General features: G+C 35.9%; 1 protein-coding gene across 1 annotated transcript; it reads left to right on the top strand.

Annotated features, from left to right (window-relative positions):
• The first annotated feature begins 2,185 nt into the window (after window positions 1-2,185).
• LOC110466113 lies at window positions 2,186-23,728 on the top strand. Its single transcript, XM_021522440.1, has 7 exons — window positions 2,186-2,210; window positions 4,219-4,310; window positions 7,694-7,830; window positions 13,821-13,987; window positions 19,756-19,842; window positions 21,525-21,665; window positions 22,038-23,728. Exons 2-7 carry the CDS (start codon window positions 4,221-4,223, stop codon window positions 22,082-22,084), a joined length of 669 nt encoding a protein of 222 aa, XP_021378115.1. The 5' UTR covers window positions 2,186-2,210; window positions 4,219-4,220; the 3' UTR covers window positions 22,085-23,728.
• Window positions 23,729-24,893: the final 1,165 nt, after the last annotated feature.

The following is a 24,893-nucleotide window of genomic DNA, read 5'->3' on the forward strand; positions in this document are numbered from 1 at the left end:
TTAGAAGTCATTATCTGAATTCATTTCACAATTACTTTCCTCAAAATATGATAATGAAGGCAATTTTCCTCGAAGTGAGCCATGCGACTTCAATTTTTGACATAAAACTGTTAAGCTCATTGATGGGAACGTAACAGGTGCATGTTTCAATTTGATCATTATACGTTATATTAGGAGTCGGAAACATCATTACAAGTCTTTGTTTTGCAGAAATCTGTTTAGTCATCACCAGGTGTAGACTTACTGTAACACCGGTCTTATATACATTGGTGATTAGTGTGACGTTATCGGTTAGTCGGAGATAAAGGTGTTTATCTTGTTTTGTTAGAGACGTCAGACCATAGACTATTGTCAGAACGTAATAAAGGAGAAGGCCTACCCTGCAAACATGCAATATTTCGTGATGTGCCATTGACGTGAAAATCTCATACAGATATAATTTTGTTAAATGCAGCAAATATAAAATCATTATGATTTACTTCTAAGGTACTGGTATCTGTCAAATTATACGGGTCCTGTTATAGGTATATTTAAAAGCTTGTCTCATTAATATTTTAGCCAGTATCTAATTAGAAAAAAGCAACTATTAAATGTAGCAATTGTTTCTATTTTGAGCCCTCGTAGGTAACCTATAGCTACAGGTAGAGAGTGGAGAATGTGAATGTGATAGTAAATTCAAAATGCTGTGTCATACAGCCGGTCTACCTGACTAAAGTGCTTTGCAAGATCAATAAATATTTGCATATACGGAAATCTGGCTATGCTAGTCATGTTGTGGTGCCACTTCAAAGTTTGTGTTAGTCGATAACTGTCCATCGGACCATCAAGTCTGTTCAGACTCTTGTCCAAGACTTAGTTCATTATAGAAGACACTCCACAAATTTACACTGGTTCATTATAGAAGACACTCGACAAATTTACACTGGTTCAAAACTAGTGTGGAAAAGGAGGTCACACTAGCGGTTAAGGTAACTATCTCCACTGTGTATATATACACAACACAAGTATACGTGTATGTTATTCTTATACTCTAAATTGTGTTATTGATTTTTTTTCTTCAAATATATTCAAATTTTATCTACAGACTGTATATTGCAGTTATTTTGTGTGTAAAGATATTTGTTATATAACATAGAAATTATTAATCGAATACAACTCATATTGTACCTGTGTAGGTATATATATATATAACATGTGATGCTATATTATAACTTCCCAGGGTAATGAGATGAACCACTGTAAGACAATTAAACTTTATATTAAGATTATTGTTCATACAACTTTTCTTACCATGATCAGGGGAGTGATGAGATGCTTTAAATAGACTACTTTCACTTTGAAAGATTGGACCTACATAGAATTCTCTCATTTAGTCGCTCAGAATTGTATGTAATTAGTTTTAAATCAAAACAGTGTTTGAACCAGTTATATATTTTGATAGTTTTTTTAGCATACCAGGCCCGATGGGCCAAGTGAGCTTATGGCATTGTGCGGCGTCCGTCGTCCGTCCGGCGTCAACTTTTTACTTTAAAGGGACATCACGTGAAGAGCCATATTTTTTTTAATGAATGTGTTACCGCGCTATCCCCATATTCACAGTCAGTTCCAAATTTCCAGTTTGACCACTTGAATTGTTCGGGAAAGCCCTGCTAAAAATAGCGCCGATAACGTCACCTGACTAGGCAGTAAACACTAGCGGTCTGGGCACAGGGCCACGTTACAATCACACATATGCTATACGGGTCACAACACACATAAACATACACAAGGGAAGAAGCTTCGTCAGAGCACTACCGGTACCGCCAAATTTCAAATGAAGATTTTCAACACTTACTTTCGCTATTTTTTCCAGGGATCTCCGGCGATAGCTTCCGTTTGAATTGTAATTAAGTAATCCATCATGATTAATTGTGTAATCATTCGTCTAATACATCCAATCACAGGGCCACGTTACAATCACACATATGCTATACTGATACGGGTCACAACACACATAAACATCCAATGTTGCTGTTCAGGACGTATGAAAGTTATCCTCACCCAGAATAAAAAAAAAACTTTTTTTATTGTTTCCTCCGAAGGAAATTTTATGTTTAAGAAATAAGTTCAGAAATAGAAATATTCCTTGTGATAGGAAGGAATATTTCTATTTCTGAACTTATTTCTTAAACATTTTTGTGATAGAAAAAGGTCAAGGTCACACGGACCTGGTATGTCAACCAAATTTTGGCTCCGGGAAATATGCATATTTTTGGGAACTCAACAATCCTAATTTTTGGACAGTGTTTGGTTTATGTTCTTTGGATTTTAACTATTTAAGAACTGTTTTCATATATGTACTGAAAAGTGACTTTCGAAAGCTTTGGAAAACTTGCCCCGGTCTCCCCTACACATGTATAATACATGTGTAGGGGGGACCGGGGCAAACACGGCCCCTTTTCTTTTTTCAAGACGTTATAAAAGGCATGTACTTTACTGTTGAAATGCATATTTATATATGTCATTTAGAAAAGAAATGTATTGTCTTTCATAAACTAATAACCAAATCGTAAACAAGACCATATTTTGGGAATTATTGGACTTTTTAGGTCGAGAGAGTTGGGGGCCGGACGAGCCCCGCCCTGAGGTAAATCCGGCCCCTACCAGGGCAAGTATGGCATGAAGGATAGAGAAGACAATTTACTAATAAGTGTATGGAATTTCATTCAATTCTGTTGGAAAATAAGTCCAGAACAAATCAGTGAATACAAAGAAAAAAATACTTAATTTTTGCGACGTAAAAATATTATTTTTGTGGTCAATTGGGTGACGTTATCAATAGTGACGTCACTTGGCACAATAACAGTTGCATTCGGGGTGGCCGAATGTGCCCCGGCAAAAGGGGCCGAACGTGCCCCAAATTGATATTTTCATAAAAAAAACCACATTGATTGTCTGTGTCCACTGTGCCATACTCGGAGTCGTTTGCGCCAGGCGTGAGTTTCTCAATTTACTCAATCGAGCAGTTTAGTTCCGCCTGGAACTGTCCATTAATGCAATGGACATTTCTAAACTTCATACATTTTTGTACTAACTATTAACACTGTATCATATCTGAGGAATTACATATGTATACTATATATTCAAAACTTAAACTCCACTTTATAGTATCAGCAAGAAAAAATAATGTCATGAAAACCTATACTTGTCAAAATCATGTGCAAGCCCGGGCTTATTGGCTTACATGGTAGCTACGCGCCTGTCAATGGGATCGAAAATATTCTGAAGTGTGCTCGAACCTCAGCCCTCTTTGAAAACACCCCCTTAATTTTCCGTTCTAACTTTCGATCCTACCTAGGCGTTTTCTATATAATGGTCTGAAATGAACAATTAAGACAAATAAGACAGAATTTATACATTCATGTCTGGGCTATTTTTTCTTTGCTAACCATTAGCAGTGGTTCTGAGTGTGAGGTTGTATAAATAAGTTACTACTTACTTCTATCTATGAAGGCAAAAATCCTACTGAAATGTTTAAGTTATTAACTTATTGTTCTAATTAAAAGATGGTGATAAGAAAGTAAAAATCTACCTACTTATTGGGACTGATCTTTACATTTTTAAGGTAGTTTGTATAGTCTGACGCAGCAGGTATACAAACCCCCCTTATTTAGTGTTTCAAATTATTTATCATAAAGTGTGAGGTGGTGGGGCATGAGGAAAAAACACTGTGTAATACGTTGTACCACTAATGTTTGATCCTCCTAGTTTCCCTTTATTATAGTTCTATTCCTATTCTAATGGTATATAGAGATAAAGGCTACTAATCTTGGTGATATGAATGAGATGTGAAGAATGATAGGGAATATGGATTTCAACATGTTTTGTAGTAGTAATTTAAAAAGTTTAAAAGATGACTGACAAATTATCAGAACACTGTAATCACTAGATGTAAGACTGTACCAAACATTTTATACAGCCAGTCATAATCAAGTACACAGATGAAGGAGGAGTGAGTACTCTAACCAGCCAATAGGAACCTTACCCTGGTCTTGAGCACAGCTCATTCCAAAGTGGATACATGTACTTACTCACCAGGTAGGGCCCTTGAACTTGAACTCAAGGATCCATATAATTCCTTGTCTGTGCACTAAGACTCCAATTAACTATTTTGTACCAAAATATACCTATTTTTATTGTGTGTAGATCTATATCTTGAAATTGTATCCTCCTTTTCAGAGATGTGGCGAGACCGTAGCTCCTCAACAAGGCCAAGGCGTTCTTGGAATAAGCCAGACCATTTTGTAGCATTTCGAATAACAAATACAAAGGTATTTAAAATGATCCAGAAATATAGTGGTCCGTAGCAAATTTTCCAGACAGGGAAAATATGTAAAAAGATAAAAACGAACGGCCCCCATTTATTCACAAACGAGTTACAGAATACTGAGTTTCTTTTGAAGTCAAAATAAGACCATAGACATGACATCATGATTTAAAGAACTCAACATTGCAGATCTTTTCTCCTAAATTTATTATTTTGTGCAATCACAATATCTTTCCAAATTAATCTGAAGTGGTCTTTGGTAGTGACAAAATATCAGCTACGCCTCTCAGAACAAGGCACAACCATTGGCTCAAGGTACATTTCAAACCACACATAGTTGGTGGCTCTAATGATTTAAATATCAAATACAAAAAATGTAGCTTACGATACCACTGTAATATTTAAAAAAGAAAAAAAAATCCCATAAATTTCACGCTTGCAGTTCAGGGTATAATTACTGGTAGTCTTGAGTATATATATTCACATATTAGCACAAACATGCATTTTCTTATGTATTTCACCATTTTTCTGTCCTTTTTCTAATCTTAACAATTTCCACCAAAATTAATAAAGATATTCATATTCCTAATATGGGTATACTTATTAGTGTGACTTGTTGTTTTGTAGTCACTATATCGGTCCTGGCTTTGAAGATGTTACATTACATGGTTTTGAACTATTGTGTTCGTGGTGGGAAATGAAGGAAAATAAGCTTACCCATCTGGAACACGTATTTTTATTCTCCTTGAACTTTTTCAATGGAAGCTATGTGCATTTTTTCCTTTTTTAGATACTTTGTCCTAGTTTTATTAGCTCACCTGGCCCGAAGGGCCAAGTGAGCTTATACCATGGTGCAGCGTCCGGCGTCCGTCGTCTGTCGTCCGGCGTCAATATTTTACTTTAAACAACTTCTTCTGAATAACCAAGAGGCTTAGGATAATGATATTTGGCCAGTAGCATGCTGGGATGAAGGTATACCAAGTTTGTTCAAATGAATGACCTTGACAAAAATTCAAGGTCACAATTGTGAAATATGTTTAAAACCTTTAAGCAACTTCTTCTGAATAACTAAGAGGCATAGGGTTAAGGTATTTGGCCAGTAGCATGCTGGAATGAAGGGCTGCCTAGTTTGTTCAAATGAATTACCTTGACTTATATTCAAGGTCACAGGGGTCAAATATGTTAAAAACCTTTAAACAACTTCTTCTGAATAACCAAGAGGCATAGGGTTAAGATATTTGGCCAGTAGCATGATGTGATGAATGATCTTCGTCCATTTTCAAGGTCACATGGGTCAATTGTCTTAACAAATATTTAAACAACTTCTTCTCAATAACCGAAAGTCCTAGGATGATGATATTTGGCCAGTAGCATGCTGGGATAAAGGGCAACCAAGTTAATTCAAATGAATGACCTTTACTTACTTTCAAGGTCACAGAGGTCAAATATGTTTAAAACCTTTAAACAACTTCTTCTAAATTAGCCAAAGGCCAAGGGTGATGATATTTGGTCATTAACAGGCTGGGATGAAAGGCTACCAATTTTGTCAAAATGAATGACCTTCGTCTATTTTCAAGGTCACATGGGTCAATTGTCTTAACAAATATTTAAACAACTTCTTCTGAATAGCTAAGAAGCCTAGGATAATGATATTTGGCCAGTAACATGCCAGGATGAAGGGCTACCAAGTTTGTTCAAATGAATGACCTTTACTTACTTTCAAGGTCACAGGGGTCAAATATGTTTAAAACCTTTAAACAACTTCTTCTCAATAACCGAAAGTCCTAGGATGATGATATTTGGCGAGTAGCATGCTGGGATAAAGGGCAACCAAGTTTATTCAAATGAATGATCTTTACTTATATTCAAGGTCACTGGGGTCAAATATGTTTAAAACTTTTAAACGACTTCTTCTTAATTAGCCAAAGGCCAAGGGTGATGAAATTTGATCATTAACAGGCTGGGATGAAGGGCTACCAATTTTGTCAAAATGAATGACCTTCGCCCATATTCAAGGTCAAAGTGGTCAATATATGTTTAAATCTTAAATGACTTGTTTTGTATTACCAAAAGGTCCAGGGTAATGATATTTTGCCAAAAGCATGCTTGGTTCGAAGACTTAAAACTCTGTTCAACCTAATGTCCTTGTTCGACATTCAAGGACAAAGGCGTCATGTGTTTAAATCTTTTATTAGGTTCTTATGAATCAAACACTGATATTCTGCCTGTAGCTGTATTTTAGTCCACTTTTAAGATTACAAGTGTGAGATTAATACCAGTTGAGCGATTCAGGCCCATTGGGCCTCTTGTTGATTTTGTGTTCAACTGACTTGGTTGCCACTTCGGTATTCTCTTGTTGGTTTTTTAGGTCACCTGAGCTTTGCTCAAGTGACCTATTCTAATCTCTTTCCGTCCGTCGTGCGTTGTCCGTCGTCCGTCGTGCGTAAACTTTTCACATTTTCAACTTATTCTCAAGAATCAGTGGATGGGTTTTTTTCAAACTTGGTCAGAATCATCCTTGGTAGATGAGGCTACAAAATTGTAAAGTTGGGATTTCTTCTTCTCCAGACTCAGAGGTACTACATTCATTTTCAGTGCATAAAAAGAAAGATCATCAGAGGCTTTATTTAAGTTGTAAATTTCAGGACCTCCGAGCTATCCGTTCTCCCTTGGGGAGGCGTAAACTTTACTAGTTTATATAGGGAAATAACACTTTTGGGTATATTTTGACAACTTTCTGTGGGAAATTATTTTTACTTGGTGAGAATTATTCTTGGAGGAAGATGGTTTTAAAATGTAAAATTGGGATTACTACCCCAACCCTATGGGCCAGGGCGGGCCCCAAAGGGAAAATTTACCAATATTTCAAAAATCTTTTTCTCAAGACAGTCAATTTCAGGGCATGGATAGAAAGATCATCGGGACTTTTATTGAAATTGTCAATTCCAGGACCCCTGAGCCATCCGTTCCCCCTTGGGGAGGGGGTAAAGTTTACTATAGTTTATATAGGGAAATAACACTTTTGGGTATATTTTATCCATTTTCAGCAGAAAATTATTTAAACTTGGTCACTCATCTTTGGTGGATGAGGGTATGTGGAGTATATATATATATATATATGGAATTCCTGCCCCATCCCCAAGGGCTAGGGCGGGGCCCCAAAGGGAACATTAACCAATATTTTAAAATTCTTATCCTTTGATGACATGACAAGCATTGTATTTCACTTAGTTTACATACTGATTTTCACATCACATCTAAACAATAAAATAAAGCTACCAGTACCTATGGTATGACTCGGGTGACTGCTAAGGCCCTTGGGCCTCTTGTTATAAGAACTGATTTAAGCCCGGTATATGTTCAATACTATAACCGGGTATGTTTCAGATATTGAAAGAGATGGAAGAAACACAAAAGTCCATGGCGTCGAAGAAACCTTCCATCATTAATGCCATGACATCTGTGCACAAAGCTCACATCACATTGATGGTTATGAGTTTGACCAGCGACCATGAAAAACAGAGGTAACTGTTTTAGTTTTTTCAATTTCAAAAGTATTTTATTGACAATACATATATAAAACAAACATATAAGTTAACATTAAAGAAGATATTAGAACAGTATTGACAAAAGAATTAGACAACAGGCTTTGCCTATATCAGTCTTCTTCTATTTCCGGTAGCTATGTACAACAATGCTTAAATATATAAAATGTTGCAATTCGTTTTTCTCTCACACACATGCACACCCACACCAGCTTATTTCTAATACTCATTATTTAAGGGACAAAACTTGCCTGAGTAATAATAATAATGATAACAATACATGAATATTTATTTGGAATTTATCTAGCACGTATAAGTAACGAAACGTTTTGATGATTTAATATCAAAGTCAACATGTATAAGAATAGTTTTATTTAATTGGTTGGATGCATTACTAATACCATATAATAAACAGTGCAGATTTAGATATCCTAATAAATTAAAAATAGTGGTAATATGATGCCTAATATTTGAATACAGAGGACATTGAAAGAAAAAATGTATTAGATCTTCCCTCTGTGCACCACATACACAGGAAGCATCATCAATCAGATGGTCTTGTAACTTATCAAAGTTAAGCTCACTTTTAAAATTTCTTAGCTGACATAAAATGATGTTAAGTTTCCTCGGAACACAGTTAATAAAAGTTTCTGAGACAGATGTATTAAAAAAAAAAAAACCCGTTTCTTTTTAAAAGATGAAATTGAGATAGTCTCGTATGGTGCTATCAAGTGTATTCCATTTAACCATTGTAGAAGGGAAGAAGCTATTCATATAAATAGTAGTTATTGTCTGGGGTATATTAAAGAATCTGTTATTTCTGAAGGTATAGTTACTATTTACATTTAGAAATGGTTGAATGATATTATCGAGATGAGTTGGAGTGTAATTATTAAGAATCTTATACATTAATGTTAGTTTATGGTTTTGTCTTCGTGTGTGTAATGTTTCGAGTTGTGTTTCAGTATACAGAATGTGATGAGATGTACCTCGTCTGAGGCCAGTAATTAAACGCATAGCTTCTAGTTGAACTGATTCTAAAAGATCTGATTCAGATTTGGTACAATTATCCCATACTATATCAGGATATTCTAACACAGGTCTTATACAAGAGACATATAATGTTTTTAATGTATTCCTATCAACTGTAGTTTTTAAAATTCTAAGAATACTTAGTCTAGAGTTAGCTTTTTTATAAATATTTGAAATGTGATCTGCCCATGTCCCTTTACTGTTAAATGTTAGTCCTAAGTGAGTATGGTGTTCATGTTGTGCAATTGGAGTATAGTTAAATAGCAGTTGAGGATTATTGTAAATGTGTCTACGAGAGAAGTTAATAGCTACAGTCTTATTCGGATTGAATAGGATCTGCCATTGCTTTGACCATTCAGAGATTGTTTCGAGATCATCATTAAGAATGTTAGTAGGTGTTGTAAGGTCATTGTTATTATTTACTATTACATAGAGAGAGGTATCATCTGCAAAGAGTTTTATATGAGAGTTTACATTGTTAGTAATATCATTAATAAAAAGAAGAAAGAGGAAAGGACCAAGGACAGATCCTTGAGGAACCCCTGTAGAAATAGGTTTGGTACTAGATTTATAACCTGCAAAGATAACCCTTTGTTTTCTGTCAGGTAAGTAAGCTTTAAACCAATCATATAATTTACCTTTAATACCATATGTTTTTAGTTTATATAATAGGCCCAAATGCCATACACGATCAAATGCTTTACTTATGTCACAAAAACAAAGCGCAAATCTTTACCTTGGTCTAAATTACTACTTATAGTATTATAGATATCAGCTAGTTGATTAGTAGTGGAGTCTTTGGGTTGAAATCCTGACTGATGTACACTTAACTTATTGTCACTTAAAATATAATTAAACGTTTATTTAAAAATATTTTTTTCTAACATTTTGAAAAAAATAGATGTAATAGCAATAGGTCTATAATTATTGAGATCACTGATATCTCCTTTACCTTTATAGAGAGCAGTAACATTAGCCGTTTTTAGTACATCAGGTATTACTCCAATAGATAAAGTTCTATTAAATAATAGTTTGAGTGGGTATATTAAAGAAGAAGAAATTTTCTTTACAATCATAGGTAAAATACCATCAGGACCAGCTGGTTTGTTTTTATTAAAAATGTCAAATTGGTCAGTTATATCTTGTTCAGTTATGTTAATATTAGAAAGTTCAAATGGACATAAGGGAGGTAAGTCAGGTAAGTTAGTGTCAGTAATATATTTAATGCTTCAGCTTTATCTTGTGGATGGATTAATATTTTATTGTTAGATTTTAGAGGATAAGAATTAGTGCTAGTGTTAGTCATTTTTCCTATAGAATTTGCTATCTGCCACCATTTTCTTGGATGCACTGTTTTGTCAGCAAGATAATTTTGAAGTTTCTTAAAGTAATTTTCTTTGGATTGCCGAATAATTTTTATAATGTCATTGTGACAAGTTCTTAATTTTGCCCAATCTTTTTCCCTGTTTTTATTTTTAGCTATTCTATGTAATCTATTCTGATATCTTAATTTATGCCGAATTTCACCAGTCATCCAAGGTTTGTCATCAGGATGGACAGTAATTGTTTTATGAGGTATATGGGAGTTAGTAGCAGAGTTTATTTTGTTTATAACAGTAGAATATATTTCATTAATGCTAGTAGTGTTATTAACTATGGAATCCCAATCATTACTAAGCAGTTCATTATTAATAGCATCCCAATCAGCTCCATTGAATTTATATATAGGTTTCTTGAATGGTTTATTTTTTAGTGATTTAAAACAAATGTTAGCAAGAATGGGGCAGTGATCACTACAGAGAGGGGAAAGTACTTGTGTTGAGTTAAAAATGTTAACATTAATAGTAGTAAATACATCAAGTAAGGTAGCAGTAGTGTTTGTAACGCGTGTTGGTGATTGTATTAAGTTTTTTTAAGTGATATTTAGTAATTAATCTTGCAAGATGTGAATTAGGTTTCATTGTTATATGGTCAACATTTATGTCACCAGTGATAATGATATTAAGATTAGTATTAGAAATATTATCCAAAATGTTATCAAGTTTATTTCAGTAATCTATTTTTGTATTAGGAGGTCTATAAAGGCAGCAGAGAAGTAATTTTTTGTTAGAAGTGTTAATTTCTAGGATGACAAGTTCTATGTCTTCAGTTTCAAGATCAGTTCTATGATTTATTAAGAGGTTGTTTTTAGTATATATCATAATACCACCACCGTGTTGTGATTGTCTCTACGATATGAGTTGGGATGTGATTTAATTTGCAAATCAGATTCAGTTATTTCATTATTCAGGTGAATTTCAGTAATACATAGGATGTCATAGTCAGTGAATTCAGTATCTATAAGACCAACCTTGTTCCGAAGAGACCTCTCATTTAAGTGCATTATTGATAAATCATTATAGTAGTAACTGTTTTATGTTGGTGAGTTAGTTATATTATACTGAAAGAATGGTAATACTTGTAATATATTGGGGGATTGAGGAGGTGGTTAAATTCATATATGTATGTGTCTTTTCATTCATTTTACCTTGATTGCCACTGATGAGTCTTAAATAGATCAACTCATTCACCCCTGAAGACACATTTGAACCCTTCCAATTCAAAGGTTGGAATAGTTCATTACGAAATTTCAGGGGTGATTGAGTTAAATGGCTATATGGAGCAGTAAAATTATTTACTTTGTTTGGCTTCCTGAATCGACAAACTAGATTTTCAAACAGATGTTACCCTAACAGATGTTACCCTAACAGATGTTACCTAAACAGGTGTTACCTAAACAGATGTTACCCTAACAGATGTTACCCTAACAGATGTTACCCTAACAGGTGTTACCTAAACAGATGTTACCAGATGTTACCTAAACAGATGTTACCTAAACAGGTGTTACCTAAACAGATGTTACCCTAACAGATGTTACCCTAACAGGTGTTACCTAAACAGATGTTACCAGATGTTACCTAAACAGATGTTACCTAAACAGATGTTACCAGATGTTACCTAAACAGACGTTACCAGATGTTACCTAAACAGATGTTACACTAAACAAATGTTACCTAAACAGATGTTACCTACTTGTAGTGATTTTGACTATTGTTTGCAAGAGGTTGAAAATATAGGTAACATAAATTCCTCTTAATACTATTTATCGTTCGAATGCTGAGTTTGTTACCATTGAGAAATGTACACAGGGAAATGTTTACAAGAAAGATAATGGGTGTTCATTGTTTAAGGATAGGTACCAAGATATGTATAACATTCGACAGCTTAATTTGGGAAATTTATTACTTTATATTATAAGTAGTTATATTTTTATTATTGATTTCAGTTGAGAGCATAAAAAGATTCGCACTTTTATCTTATTTCAGTTTTAATGGGTATTTGTGGTGGGTTTGGGGGAGATGGGAGGTTTCTGGTAGAGAGAATCCACACTTTCCATATACAATGTAATAACATTGCCATAATATAAAGTTTGGTCTAATGTTTTAGACCTAACTGAAGTATGTTAAGTACTGCTTATACAGGCTTATAGGTAAATATTATATTAACCGAAATGTCACATTCATTTATTTTGATACATTGAAGTATGTCGAAATTTTCTCTCTGAACATAAGAAATTAGCTCACCTGGTCCTTCGGACCCATAGTGAGCTTATGCCGTGGCGCAGCGTCCGTCGTCATCCGTCGTCAACTTTTTCTTTAAAACATATCCCCTCCTAAACACCAAAGAAGATTTCAACCAAATTTAGTCTGAAGCATCACTAGGGGAGGGCAATCACTTCTTAAATAAATGAGGTTGGTTCGACCCCTGAGACAAAGGGTGAGGCCCTGAAGGGGAACTTAGCTAAATTTGCTTTAAAACGCCTCTCCTCCTAAACCCCAGAGAGGATTTCAACCAAGTTGGCTCTGAAACTCCATTGGGGGAGGCCAATCATTTCCTAAATAAATGAGGCTGGTTCGATCCCTAGGGCTAAGAAGACCGGACCCCAAAGAGTAAAATAATCTAATATTTTGCTTTAAGACGCTAATACCCCCTAATTGCCTGAGTGGATTGTACAGAATTTGGTCAAAAATAGTAGTGAGGAAGAACAAACATTTCGTAATTGAATGAGGTAGATTGGACCCCTGCGGTCCTAAGAAATGGTACAGCTAGATTATCATATTCTATGGTGTAGTTTTCATAAATTGTAAAAAAATGGTTTCTAGGTTTATAAAAGCTTATAGTTGAATGTAAATTAAAGTATTGTCTAATTACACCCTGTAATATGACATATAACTTATATCAAATCTGTTAACATGGCAACTCGATGGAGGCCCCTGATTAGTTGAAAGTCATATATTGTGGTCCCAGTTGGGTTAGAACATATATCTTGTCTGGTTTTGAGGAAATTTCATATAAAGATGTACTAATGCATTCAGTTGTAATGACTTATATATAAAACCAGGTGAGCAATACAGGTTCAATGGACCTCTTTTTATAAGCCTTAACATGTGTCAAGATTACTCCAGTGCAAGGTTAAAAAGGGATCTTTAATTCGTGGATATAAAGAATATTAGTTAGGTATATCTGAAAAGATTTAATTTTCATTTATTTTGAGTTCCAACTCACTTCACGAGTTGTTTATTGTTCTCATATAGATATCTTCCACATCTTGCTGTAGTTGGTTAAATTAGTGTAACTTGCAAAATTCTTGTCATTTCCACTTTTAGTGGGATATAAACTTTCTCTTACAAATTATTAGTAGTTCTTACAATATCAAAACATCAAAGTGTATACATTCTATTCCTATTTGGGAGGAAGGTGGTCATGCAAGTCTGATGCAAGTTTCATGATATGCAGTTTATATGAATTATGAGTTAATAGTATGAGTTTATTATCAATTTAATTTATATTGCAATCAAAATAATTTGTTGAAAATTAGATAAAGCTATTTCTTTTAGAGCAAAGGATGCATTACATTTCTGTGCATCAAGACTACAATCAGGGTGCAGGAACAAGCCAATAGTGTTAGACATTGCAGAGATGGGGAACTTCAACAATAGAGTGGTATTTGCTAAAATACATGCTGCAGATGAAACCCCCGAGGACATTCTCCAACATGTTCATGGTAATTAATACAAAATTTACACTTAATTTAAGAAATTTTGAAAAAGAATGCACTGCGATACATATTAGTCATGCAAATCACTAATTTTTAAAGAAAAACTTGTTTGTATACATTCTAAAATGTATATTAATAAGTTATTTGAATTTTTGACTATCCAATTCTCTCATACCCGGTGAAAGTTAACTATGCTTCTCAAATAAACGTTACTATTTTGAAGCTATATTAATATATGGTTGAAAATTATTATGAAGATGTTTTGTGAAGAAAATAGACCAAAACGAAATATACTTAGGATGCAATTGTGAGAACGATTTTAGTTCCTGGTTAACAATAATTTGTATATAATTTTGGTGGCAAGCTTTTCAAGAAGACTGTTAAACAAACGGTGCCTCTCTTCTGACCGACTTGTTTTGAGCTCATGGTGTGGTTCGGCGTCCGCCATCCGTACGGCGTCAACTTTTTAATTCACTTCATCTCTGTAACCAAATGACCTAGGATGATGATATTTGGCCAGTAGCATGATGGAATAAAGGGCTACAAAATTTGTTCAAATGGATGACCTTCAATCATTTTTAAGGTCTGAGGGGTCAAATTATTAGCATCTTTTAACAACTTCTTCTAAATAACAAAGAGGCCTAGGGTGATGATATTTGGCCAGTAACATGCTGGAATAAAGGGATACCAATTTTGTTCGATTTGTCGTAAGATTTTGAGTTACGATTATCGTAAGAGAACTCTTAAGTCAGTTTCACGAAAGTAGTCGTAAGTAAAAAAATATTCATAAGACAATTCTTGAGATTTTTGTTGACGAGCGCACTTACGATTTGACTTACGAGAAAAATCCTCCCTAACAACGATATTTGCTTAGTTTGTGCAAGCGTTACACATGCTACCGGTTTAACGAACGTGAAGAAGGAAGCTTTTTCGTCTGGTAACGGGATTTACAGTTAGAGGGGGCACAACAGGCGTGGATCCACGATTTTACGAAAGGGGTCAAGAAGCTAGAGAAATACAAATAAATAAAGACACAAAATCACTTATTGTCTATATTTTTAAGCGGAGGCAGATCCTTTAATTTTTAGCTTACCTGCCCGAAGGGGAAATAGAGGTGAAACCTCTAAAATCCTTCTTCTACCATAGGGATTAAGGGTTTTCTCCCAATTTAACCTGGATCATCCTTGGGTAAAGGGGACTAAATTTTGTATAAACGGTTGGTTTGGACCCCCTGGGGGCAGAGTTGCGGTGCCCAATAGGGAAAATACAGGAAAAAAACTTTGAAATCCTTCTTCTACCGTAGGGATAAAGGGATTTTATCCTAATTTGGTCTGGAGCATCCTTGGGCCAAGGGGACTCTATTTTGTATAAACGATGGTTGTGGCCCCCCTGGGGGCAGAGAGGTGGGGCCAAATAGGGGAAATAGAGGTGAAACCTTTAAAATCCTTCTTTTACCATAGGGACCAAGGGATTTTTTTACCAATTTAACCTGGATCATCCTTGGGCCAAGGGGACTCTGTTTTGTATAAACGATGGTTGTGGCCCCCCTGGGGGCAGAGAGGTTGGGCCAAATGGGGAAATAGAGGTGAAATCTTTACAATCCTTCTTCTGCCAAAGGGATTAAGGGATTTTATCATAATTTGGTCTGGAGCATCCTTAGGCGAATGGGACTTCTGTACAATTGAAGGGATTTAATGTAATAAGAATAATTTCCCATGGTTACTTTATTATCCAGGTGAGCGATACAGGCCCTCTGGGCCTCTTGTTGAAAATATTTGATAGCACAAAGAGCGTAGCCACTCTTGGGATACATCTGGCTCAGGTTTATTTTGTTATATGGCTTATCATTAGCTCACCTGTCCGAAGGGCAAGTGAGCTTATGCCGTGGTGCGGCGTCCGTCGTCCGTCCGTCTGTCATCAACTTTTCCATTAAAACTACTTCTTCTCAACAACCGAAAGGCCCAGGGTACTGATATTGGGCCTGTAGTATGCATGATTGAAGTGCTACAAAGTTTGTTCAAATGAATGACCTTTACCCACTTTCAAGGTCACAGAGGTCAAATGTCTTAAAATCTCCAAACAACTTCTTTTTAATAACCAAAAGGCCCAGGGTACTGATATTGGGCCTGTAGCATGCATGGATGAAGGGCTACCAATTTTGTTCAAATGAATCATATTGACCCACTTTCAAGGTCACAGGGGTCAAATGTCTTAAAATCTTCAAACGTCTTCTTTTGAATAACCAAGAGGCCTAGGGTTAGGATATTTTGCCAGTAAGAAGCTGGGATGAAGGGCTACAAAGTTTGTTCAAACAAATGACCTTCGGCCATTTTCAAGGTCACAGGGGTCAAAAAAGTTTAAAACATTTAAACAACTTCTTCTGAATTACCAAGAGGCCTAAGGTTAGGATATTTTGCCAGTTAGAAGCTGGGATGAAGCGCTACCAAGTTTATTCAAACAAATGACCTTTACCCATTTCAAGGTCACATGGGTCAAACATGTTTAAAACATTTAAACAACTTCTTCTGAATCACCAATTAAAGAGGCCTAGGGTTAGGATATTTTGCCAGTCAGATGTTGGGATAAAGAGCTACCAAGTTTGTTCAAATGAATGACCTTCGCTCATATTCGAGGTCACAGGGAACAAATATGTTTAAATCTTTATATGACTTGTTCTGAATATTCAAAAGGTCCAGGGTAATGATATTTAGCCAGAAGCATGCTTGGACAGAAGGCTATAAACTCGGTTCAACTTAATGTCCTTGTTCGACTTTCAAAGTCACAGGCATCATATGTTTAAATCATTTAATTGATTAAAATGAATCGAACACAGATATTTTGCCTGTACCTGTTTATTAGTCCACGTTTTAGATTACAAGTGTGAGATTAATACCAGGTGAGCGATACAGGCCCATTGGGCCTCTTGTTTAATTAAATGTGATGTTTATTTCTATTTCACACACACACTCTCTCTCTCTCTTTTTAATATACCATTTTTGCCCATTAAAAGCTGTTCCGTTGAACAAATTCCACTATGATTAAATATCACTGCCGAACGTAGCGAGGCGATTTGTTCTTTTATTAAACAAAACTTTGACACCCCAAAAACTGTTTAAACCCTTAATTAAAATGATTTATAATACTCTTAAAAATGTATATAAAAAAGATATTGATCGAGTTGTAAAGAGAAACGGAACTTTATTTGCCAGCAGTTTGATTTTTGTGGGGGCTTCATCTGCATATGGGTGATGTGTATAGAGGAGCCTGCAGCAGAATTATAAATATGATTGTTTTAAATACTAATTTGTAACTTTCAATCAATGATGGTATTTTGAATACTAATAAGGGGATAGCGTGTCGTTTTGAGTGTCTAACATACTGACGAATAGAACATGAAATCTGGTTTGAACTTGAGACCGATAGTATAGACTCGGAAAACAATGCACTATCCTTATTCTAACACACTTTTATAAATACTACGTCCATATTTCTTTAGAAACATTGTATTTATCATGCTACAAGAACATAGTAAAGCATGCTCTGTGACCTGTGTTGGTGCTACTACAAACAAATTGAAAATACCATAGCTTAACACTAATTAATGGCAGTTTCATGGTCGTGGTAGATGGGCGGACCCAATAGGGGAAATACAGGATGTTTTACCTCCTACTGTACAAGTGAAGGGATTTAAACCAAATGCAGTCTTAAGCATGCTTATGGACAAAAGAATCAATTTTGTATTAACTGAGGTGTGTGGGCCCCCTTTTTTTTAGGGCAGATGGGTGGGCACAATAGGGGAAATAGAGAAAAAGATTTCCCCTCGTTACAAATGAAGGGATTTAAACCAAATGTGGTCTGAAGCATGCTTAGGGGAAAAGAAAAAATAGTTTAATTTGTATAAAAAGGTGCATGTGAAATTGGAAGTTCGGATTTACTAAGTCTCAATCATTGAAATGCATGTACATTGACCTCATCTCAACCGACCCCAGCTATCAAACCTAAACAGCATTAATCACTCTTTTACTGAAAATAACTGACTATTTCAATGTTAATCATTGATACACTCGCAGGATTTGAGTTGCTTGTACATGTATCAGTACGACTTGTGTTACATCAGAATACAAAATAAAAACATATAAACATTGACATTCCTTGAAAATTAGTGAGCAAAACCACGGAAGGCGTGATGACCTCACAATGTTGCTGCGTGACGTCATTCAGGCTTGTATAAAGCATTGTTTATTTATAGACATTTCAGTAAAATCTTCTTCTGTACTGGTGCAGGTCGGCATATTGATGCAAGCGTATTCATATGAATGATTAATTTGCCTGACTTCCCTAAGACTATATGCTGTGTTTACGATACTGAGATTTCCTGATTGAGGAATAGTTTGTATGTGAATTTCACAATACACTGATCATATTTAAATAATAAGTAATAAATCAAGGACCGTCAAATCAAGCATACTTACTACTTATGCATCTATTAATAAATTCAATTTTGTCGTTACCGTATGTCAATAAAACTAACACGGACCCTAATGAAACACCTTTGTAAATTTAGTTGAATTTCTTGACCCTGGGATCAACGTTTCCCCCTGGGGAGGGGGTAAACTTTACTATAGTTTATATCGGGAAATCACATTTAGGACCAACAATTGTTTAATTTCCATTGGAAGAAATTCAATTTAGGTTAGCATTATCAGTATTATGTAGCAGTTTGATAGTATTCACATATGAGCCCTGACTGACCCCCCGGTGCTAATGGGTGGGGCCAAAAAGGGTCAAATTGACTAAAATTTCAAAAATCTTCTTCTCAATACCCAGATATGGTAGAATCAAATACTCTTCATAGATGGAAGGGTATAAAGGTGCTTTACCAAAATTGTGAATTTCATGACCCTTGGGTCTCACATTTCCCCTGGGAAGGGGTAAACTTTACTATAGTTTACATAGGGAAATCACATTTTGGACCAACATTTGTTTAATTTCCAATGGGAGTAATTCAATTTAGGTTAGTATTATCAGTATTAGGTAGCAGTTTGATGGTATGCACATATGAGCCCTGACTGACCCCCCGCCAAAAAGGGTTGAATTGACTGAAATTTCAAAAATATTCTTCTTAAAGAGCCAAGTATGGTAGAATCAAACACTCTTCATAGATGAAAGGGTCTTAAGGTTTATGACCCTAGGGTCTCACGTTTACCCCCTGGGGCAGGAGGGGGGGGGGGGCAAAATTTATTACGGTATATAATGACAAATGATACTTTGAATATTACATGTTAATAACTTGATTGGAATTATAACCCGAAGTTAACAGTTTGATACTTTGAAAATTATGAGTCAGACCTACTCCCAAGGGCTGTAGCGTGGGACCCAAAGGAGTCAGTGTGCTAAAATTCCTTCATTTTCCTTGGTTAGAATCAGAGGTGCTAGCTTCAAATACTTTTTAGTCTTAAATCTGTATGCTAGATATTGAATAAGTTTTTATTTTTTATTTTTTTGTCCCTTTGAATAATATTTTTGTTCATGTTAAAAACAAAATCAACTCTCTGTATAAATATATCAGGTGACCGTTAAGGCCCATGGGCCTCTTGTTTGTGAAAATGCTCACTGGTGTTATTTTCCTTGTATTTTTTCAAGAGTCACACTGTTCATATTTGCCTTCGTTTTATCAATTTTTAGTTCAAATGATGGTTTGTGGACACTACGTTATTCTGTTGTTTTATATTCGTACATATATTGCTATGTTATCATATTTTCCTTCTTATCAGGTGTTGTGCAGGATTCCTTTGGAGAGTATGGTATTTATACCACAGATTCAAGGCCTGACTTCAATCCACATCTGACCATCGGTAAAGGTAAGTTGTTAATTCTTATTTTGATATAAAAGCAGAAAAATGAAAAAAAAAATACTCCAAAAAAACATCAATCATGTTTAGCTCACCTAGTCAAAAGGACCGGTGAGCTTATGCCATGGCGCCCCTCCGTCCGTCGTCCGTCTGTCAACTTTTCCTTTAAAACATTACTGAACGGCCCAATAGATTTTGACTAAATTTGGTCTGGAGCACGCTTAGGCCAAGGGCATTCAATTTTGTATAAGTGGTGGATGTGGCCCTCCTGGGGGCAGAGGGGCAGGCCCAATAGGGAAAATAGAGGTAAAACCTTTAAAATCCTTCTTCTACCGTAGGGATAAAGGGATTGTATCCAAGTTTAGTCTAAGGATCCTTGGGCCAAGGGGGCTAAATTTTCTATAAACAGTTGGTGTGGTCCCCCTGGGGGCAGAGGGGTTGGGCCGAATAGGGAAATACAGGTAAATTGATTTTATCCAAATTTGGTCTAAAACATCCTTTGGCAAAAGGGGGTTTGGGCCCCCTGGGGACAGAGGTAAGGGGCCAAATAGGGATAATAGAGGTAAAACCTTTAAAATCCTTCTTCTACCATAAGGATTAAGGGATTTCATCTCAATTTGGTCTGGAACATTCTTGACACAAGGGGACTAAATTTTATATAAACAGTGAGTTTGGACCCCCTGGGGGCAGAGGGGCATGACCAAATAGGGGAAATAGAGGTAAAAGCTTTGAAATCCTTCTTTTACCATATGGATGAAGTTATTTTATCCAAATTAGTTCTAGAGCATCTTTCTTGCAAGGGGACTCAATTTTGTATAAATGATGGGTGTGGCCCCCCTAGGGGCAGAGGGGTGGGGCCCAATAGGGAAAATAGAGGTAAAATCTTGAAATGCCTTCTTCAAGCATAGGGATAAAGGGATTTTATCCTAATTTACTCAAGAGCATCACTGGTCCAAGGGGACTAAATTTTGTATAAATGATGGGTGTGGCCTCTCTGGATGCAGAGGGGCGGGGCTCAATAGGGGAATTTGAGTTTTAAATCTTTAAAATCTTTCTCCTTCTGTACCATTGGAGGAATTGTGTCCAAATCGGCCTGGAGCATCGCAAAGCGACTTTATTTCATATAAGCATTAGGTGTGGCCCCTCTGCACTTTGGCCTCTCTGGATGCAGAGCGGCGGCCTCAAAAGGGGGAATTTCATGTTAAAATTGTTTAATTCCTTCTCCTGTACTATTGGAGGGATTTTATCCACATTTGACCTGGAGTATCCTTTGGCAAAGGGGACTAACTTTTGTATAAATGGATGGTGTAGCCTCTCTGGGTGCAGAGTTGCGGGACCTAATAGGGGAATTTGAGGTTTAAGTCTTCAAAATCCATCTTCCTCCGTATCATTTGAGGGTTTTCATCCAACTTTAGCCTGGAGCATCCCTGGGCTAAGGGGACTAAATTTTGTATAAACCGATGGTGTGGCCCCTCTTGGTGCAGAGTTGCAGGGCCCAATAAGGGAATTTGAGGTTTAAATCTTTAAAATCCTTCTACTTCTGAACCATTGGAGGAATTTTATGTAATAAGAATAATTTCCCATGGTTGCTTTATTATCCAGGTGAGCGATACAGGCACTGTGGGCCTCTTGTTATCTTGTCAATTACAATACTCCTGACTCATCTGTATCCATTCATTTTGTCTTTTTAGGTGAGCATATGGAACGCTCTCTTTATGAGGACAGGGTTGATAATTTCTTTGGACGTGAGGTGGTCACTAGTGTCCAGCTGTGCGCCATGGAAATGACTGGTGATAAATGCTATTATAAAGTGCTGCACCAAGTCCAGTTTGGTAGGCTCTTTATCGACGTCTCCATATAACCCTGTATATTGCAGTAATGTAAAACTTCTAATAAACCCCAAAAAGTAGTTTATCACGTTTGAATCTAAATAAAAATGCTACTACATAACTCATTCACCCCTGAAATTTCATAATGAACTATTCCAACCTTTGAATAGGAAGAGCTATAATGTGTCTTCATGGATGACTGATTGAATATAGCATGATTAATTTTATATTGCTCTCCTATTAATTTAATATACAGTTTAATTAAATATGTATACACTTATTTTTAATGAAAATATGACAGAATTAAATACATAAGCACTTACTTTAACGTAATATATATAATGTTGATATGATCAGTTGGAACCCTGTTATAAGTTTCAGATCCACACGCTTTGTTTACGTCCTCCACTGACAAGAAATAGTCAGCGACAGAACCTGCTGATGTAGCAGGAGAGGATAGCGTGGACCTCGATTTGGTTGGAAAAGGGATGAACAAGTTGAGTTGTCAACCAAATAAGTGAACAGGAGACTAGGAGATCAGGACTGTTGCCTTATATTTTTTGAAAAAAGTGATATTGTTGAATATTTCTATATCCTCGATGTTGATGTAAGCTATAATACAATAAGAATTAGTACCTTAGGAATCCCTAGTTAGGTGAGAAATGTTCTACCCGACAACTGAATCCGGGGAACTAACTTAGATCATGTGCCAACTGTTTTGACTCGAGGGCTAGACCAAATTGTCCAGCACTGTCAAAAATGCAGATACACAATATACCTGTACGGTAGGCAAGAAAACATCCATTGGTGCTATATCTTTTTTAATAATTGTTTTTATTATTATTCCATGTGGTTTGTACAATTTGATAAATATCACACTTCGGTGATTCCCAGTTTTTATTAATAACAAAAGGTATAGTTATAAATATATAAGATGAACCTAAGATACACTAATGACACTGCATCATTACACTGTCAGTTACACTAGTCTACTAAAGCATACTTACACTGCATCATGCCACTGTAAGTTACACTAGACTACTAAAGCATACTTACACTGCATCATACCACTGTAGGTTACACTAGTCTACTAAAGCATACTTATACTGTACCATACCACTGTAGGTTACACTAGTCTACTAAAGCATACTTACACTGCATCATACCACTGTAAGTTACACTAGACTACTAAAGCATACTTATACTGCATCATATCACTGTCAGTTATACTAGTCTACTAAAGCAGACTTATACTGCATCATACCACTGTAGGTTACACTAGTCTACTAAAGCATACTTAGACTGCATCATACCACTGTCAGTTACACTATTCTACTAGAGCATACTTACACTGCATCATACCACTGTAGGTTACCCGAGTCTACTAGAGCATACTTAAACTGCATCATACCACTGTAAGTTACACTAGTCTACTAAAGCATACTTAGACTGCATCATACCACTGTCAGTTACAATAGTCTACTAGAGCATACTTACACTGCATCATACCACTGTCAGTTACACTAGTCTACTAAAGCATACTTACACTGCATCATATCACTGTCAGTTACACTAGTCTACTAAAGCCTACTTACACTGCATCATACCACTGTCAGTTACACTAGTCTACTAGAGCATACTTACACTGCACCATACCACTGTAAAGTTACACTGGTCTACTAAAGCATACTTACACTGCATCATACCACACTGTAAGTTACCCTAGTCTACTAGAGCCTACTTACACTGCATCATACCACTGTCAGTTACACTAGTCTACTAAAGCATACTTACACTGCATCATATCACTGTCAGTTACACTAGTCTACTAAAGCATACTTACACTGCATCATTCCACTGTAAGTTACACTAGTCTACTAAAGCATGCTTACACTGCATCATATCACTGTCAGTTACACTAGTCTACTAAAGCATACTTACACTGCATCATTCCACTGTAAGTTACACTAGTCTACTAAAGCATGCTTACACTGCATCATATCACTGTCAGTTACACTAGTCTACTAAAGCCTACTTACACTGCATCATACCACTATCAGTTACACTAGTCTACTAGAGCATACTTACACTGCACCATACCACTGTAAATTTACGCTGGTCTACTAAAGCATACTTACACTGCATCATAACACTGTCAGTTACACTAGTCTACTAGAGCATACTTGCACTGCATCATACCACTGTCAGTTACACTAGTCTACTAAAGCATACTTACACTGCATCATACCACTGTCAGTTACACTGTCTACCAGAGCATACTTACACTGCACCATACCACTGTAAAGTTACACTGGTCTACTTAAGCATACTTACACTGCATCATACCACTGTAAGTTACACTAGTCTCCTAAAGCATCCTTACACTGCATCATACCAACTAAAGCATACTTACACTGTCTTTGATATTGAAATATGTCTACTAAAGCATACTTACACTGCACCATACCGCTGTAAAGTTACACTGGTCTCCTTACGCATACTACCCTGCATCATACCACTGTTATGTACACTAGTCTACTAGAGCAAACTTACACTGCATCATACAACTGTCAGTTACATTAGACTACTAGAGCATCCTTACACTGCATCATACCACTGTCAGTTACACTAGTCTACTAAAGCATACTTACACTGTCTTTGATATTGAAATATAAAGTAAACACATATGAACAATACGTTATGGTTGGCATTTTATGGATACATTTGAAGTGATTGATTGTAAGGCCGATGGATTTTGATGTATGGCTCTGTATCCTCATTGCACATGCATATCTGACACATCATGATTTCAAATATTTGGTATGACTTGCTTTTTTTGTAAGAATTATTTTGTGTCTGACTATCAAAATAAGGTTTGTAATTCTGCGTGCATTGTAACGCTAGTTGTTTTTAATCCTATGTTATTATCATTTGTTAGTATCGTGTGTACATAGTATAATTACCTATTGGTATAAAGCACCTAAAAATAAACTTCTTAATTAAATACTATCACATCACAAACGTGTTTGAAATAGTAATTTTACATTTATAAGACTCAAACTTATCAAAGAAATTATTGGTAAGGAATTTGACAAAACTGTTCTTGACCAAGTTGATTTCTTACTTACTAAGGAATTGGAGGTAAGGGCTGTGACAACATCTTATTGGTTGGGTTCTTACATCATCACATCAGCAAAGGTCATATGCAGTCCATGGGTGATGGTGCAATCA

Source organism: Mizuhopecten yessoensis, unplaced genomic scaffold (assembly GCF_002113885.1).
Source record: "Mizuhopecten yessoensis strain PY_sf001 unplaced genomic scaffold, ASM211388v2 scaffold11117, whole genome shotgun sequence".
Classification (NCBI taxonomy): Eukaryota; Metazoa; Mollusca; class Bivalvia; order Pectinida; family Pectinidae; genus Mizuhopecten; species Mizuhopecten yessoensis.

Excerpts from the sequence above, each read along its gene's own strand:
- LOC110466113 (XM_021522440.1), top strand. The coding sequence starts at position 4,221 with ATGTGGCGAGACCGTAGCTCCTCAACAAGGCCAAGGCGTTCTTGGAAT. Across the intron at positions 7,831-13,820 it reads AGCGACCATGAAAAACAGAG|AGCAAAGGATGCATTACATT; the intron begins GTAACTGTTTTA and ends TATTTCTTTTAG. Across the intron at positions 21,666-22,037 it reads GCTGCACCAAGTCCAGTTTG|TTTCAGATCCACACGCTTTG; the intron begins GTAGGCTCTTTA and ends CCCTGTTATAAG.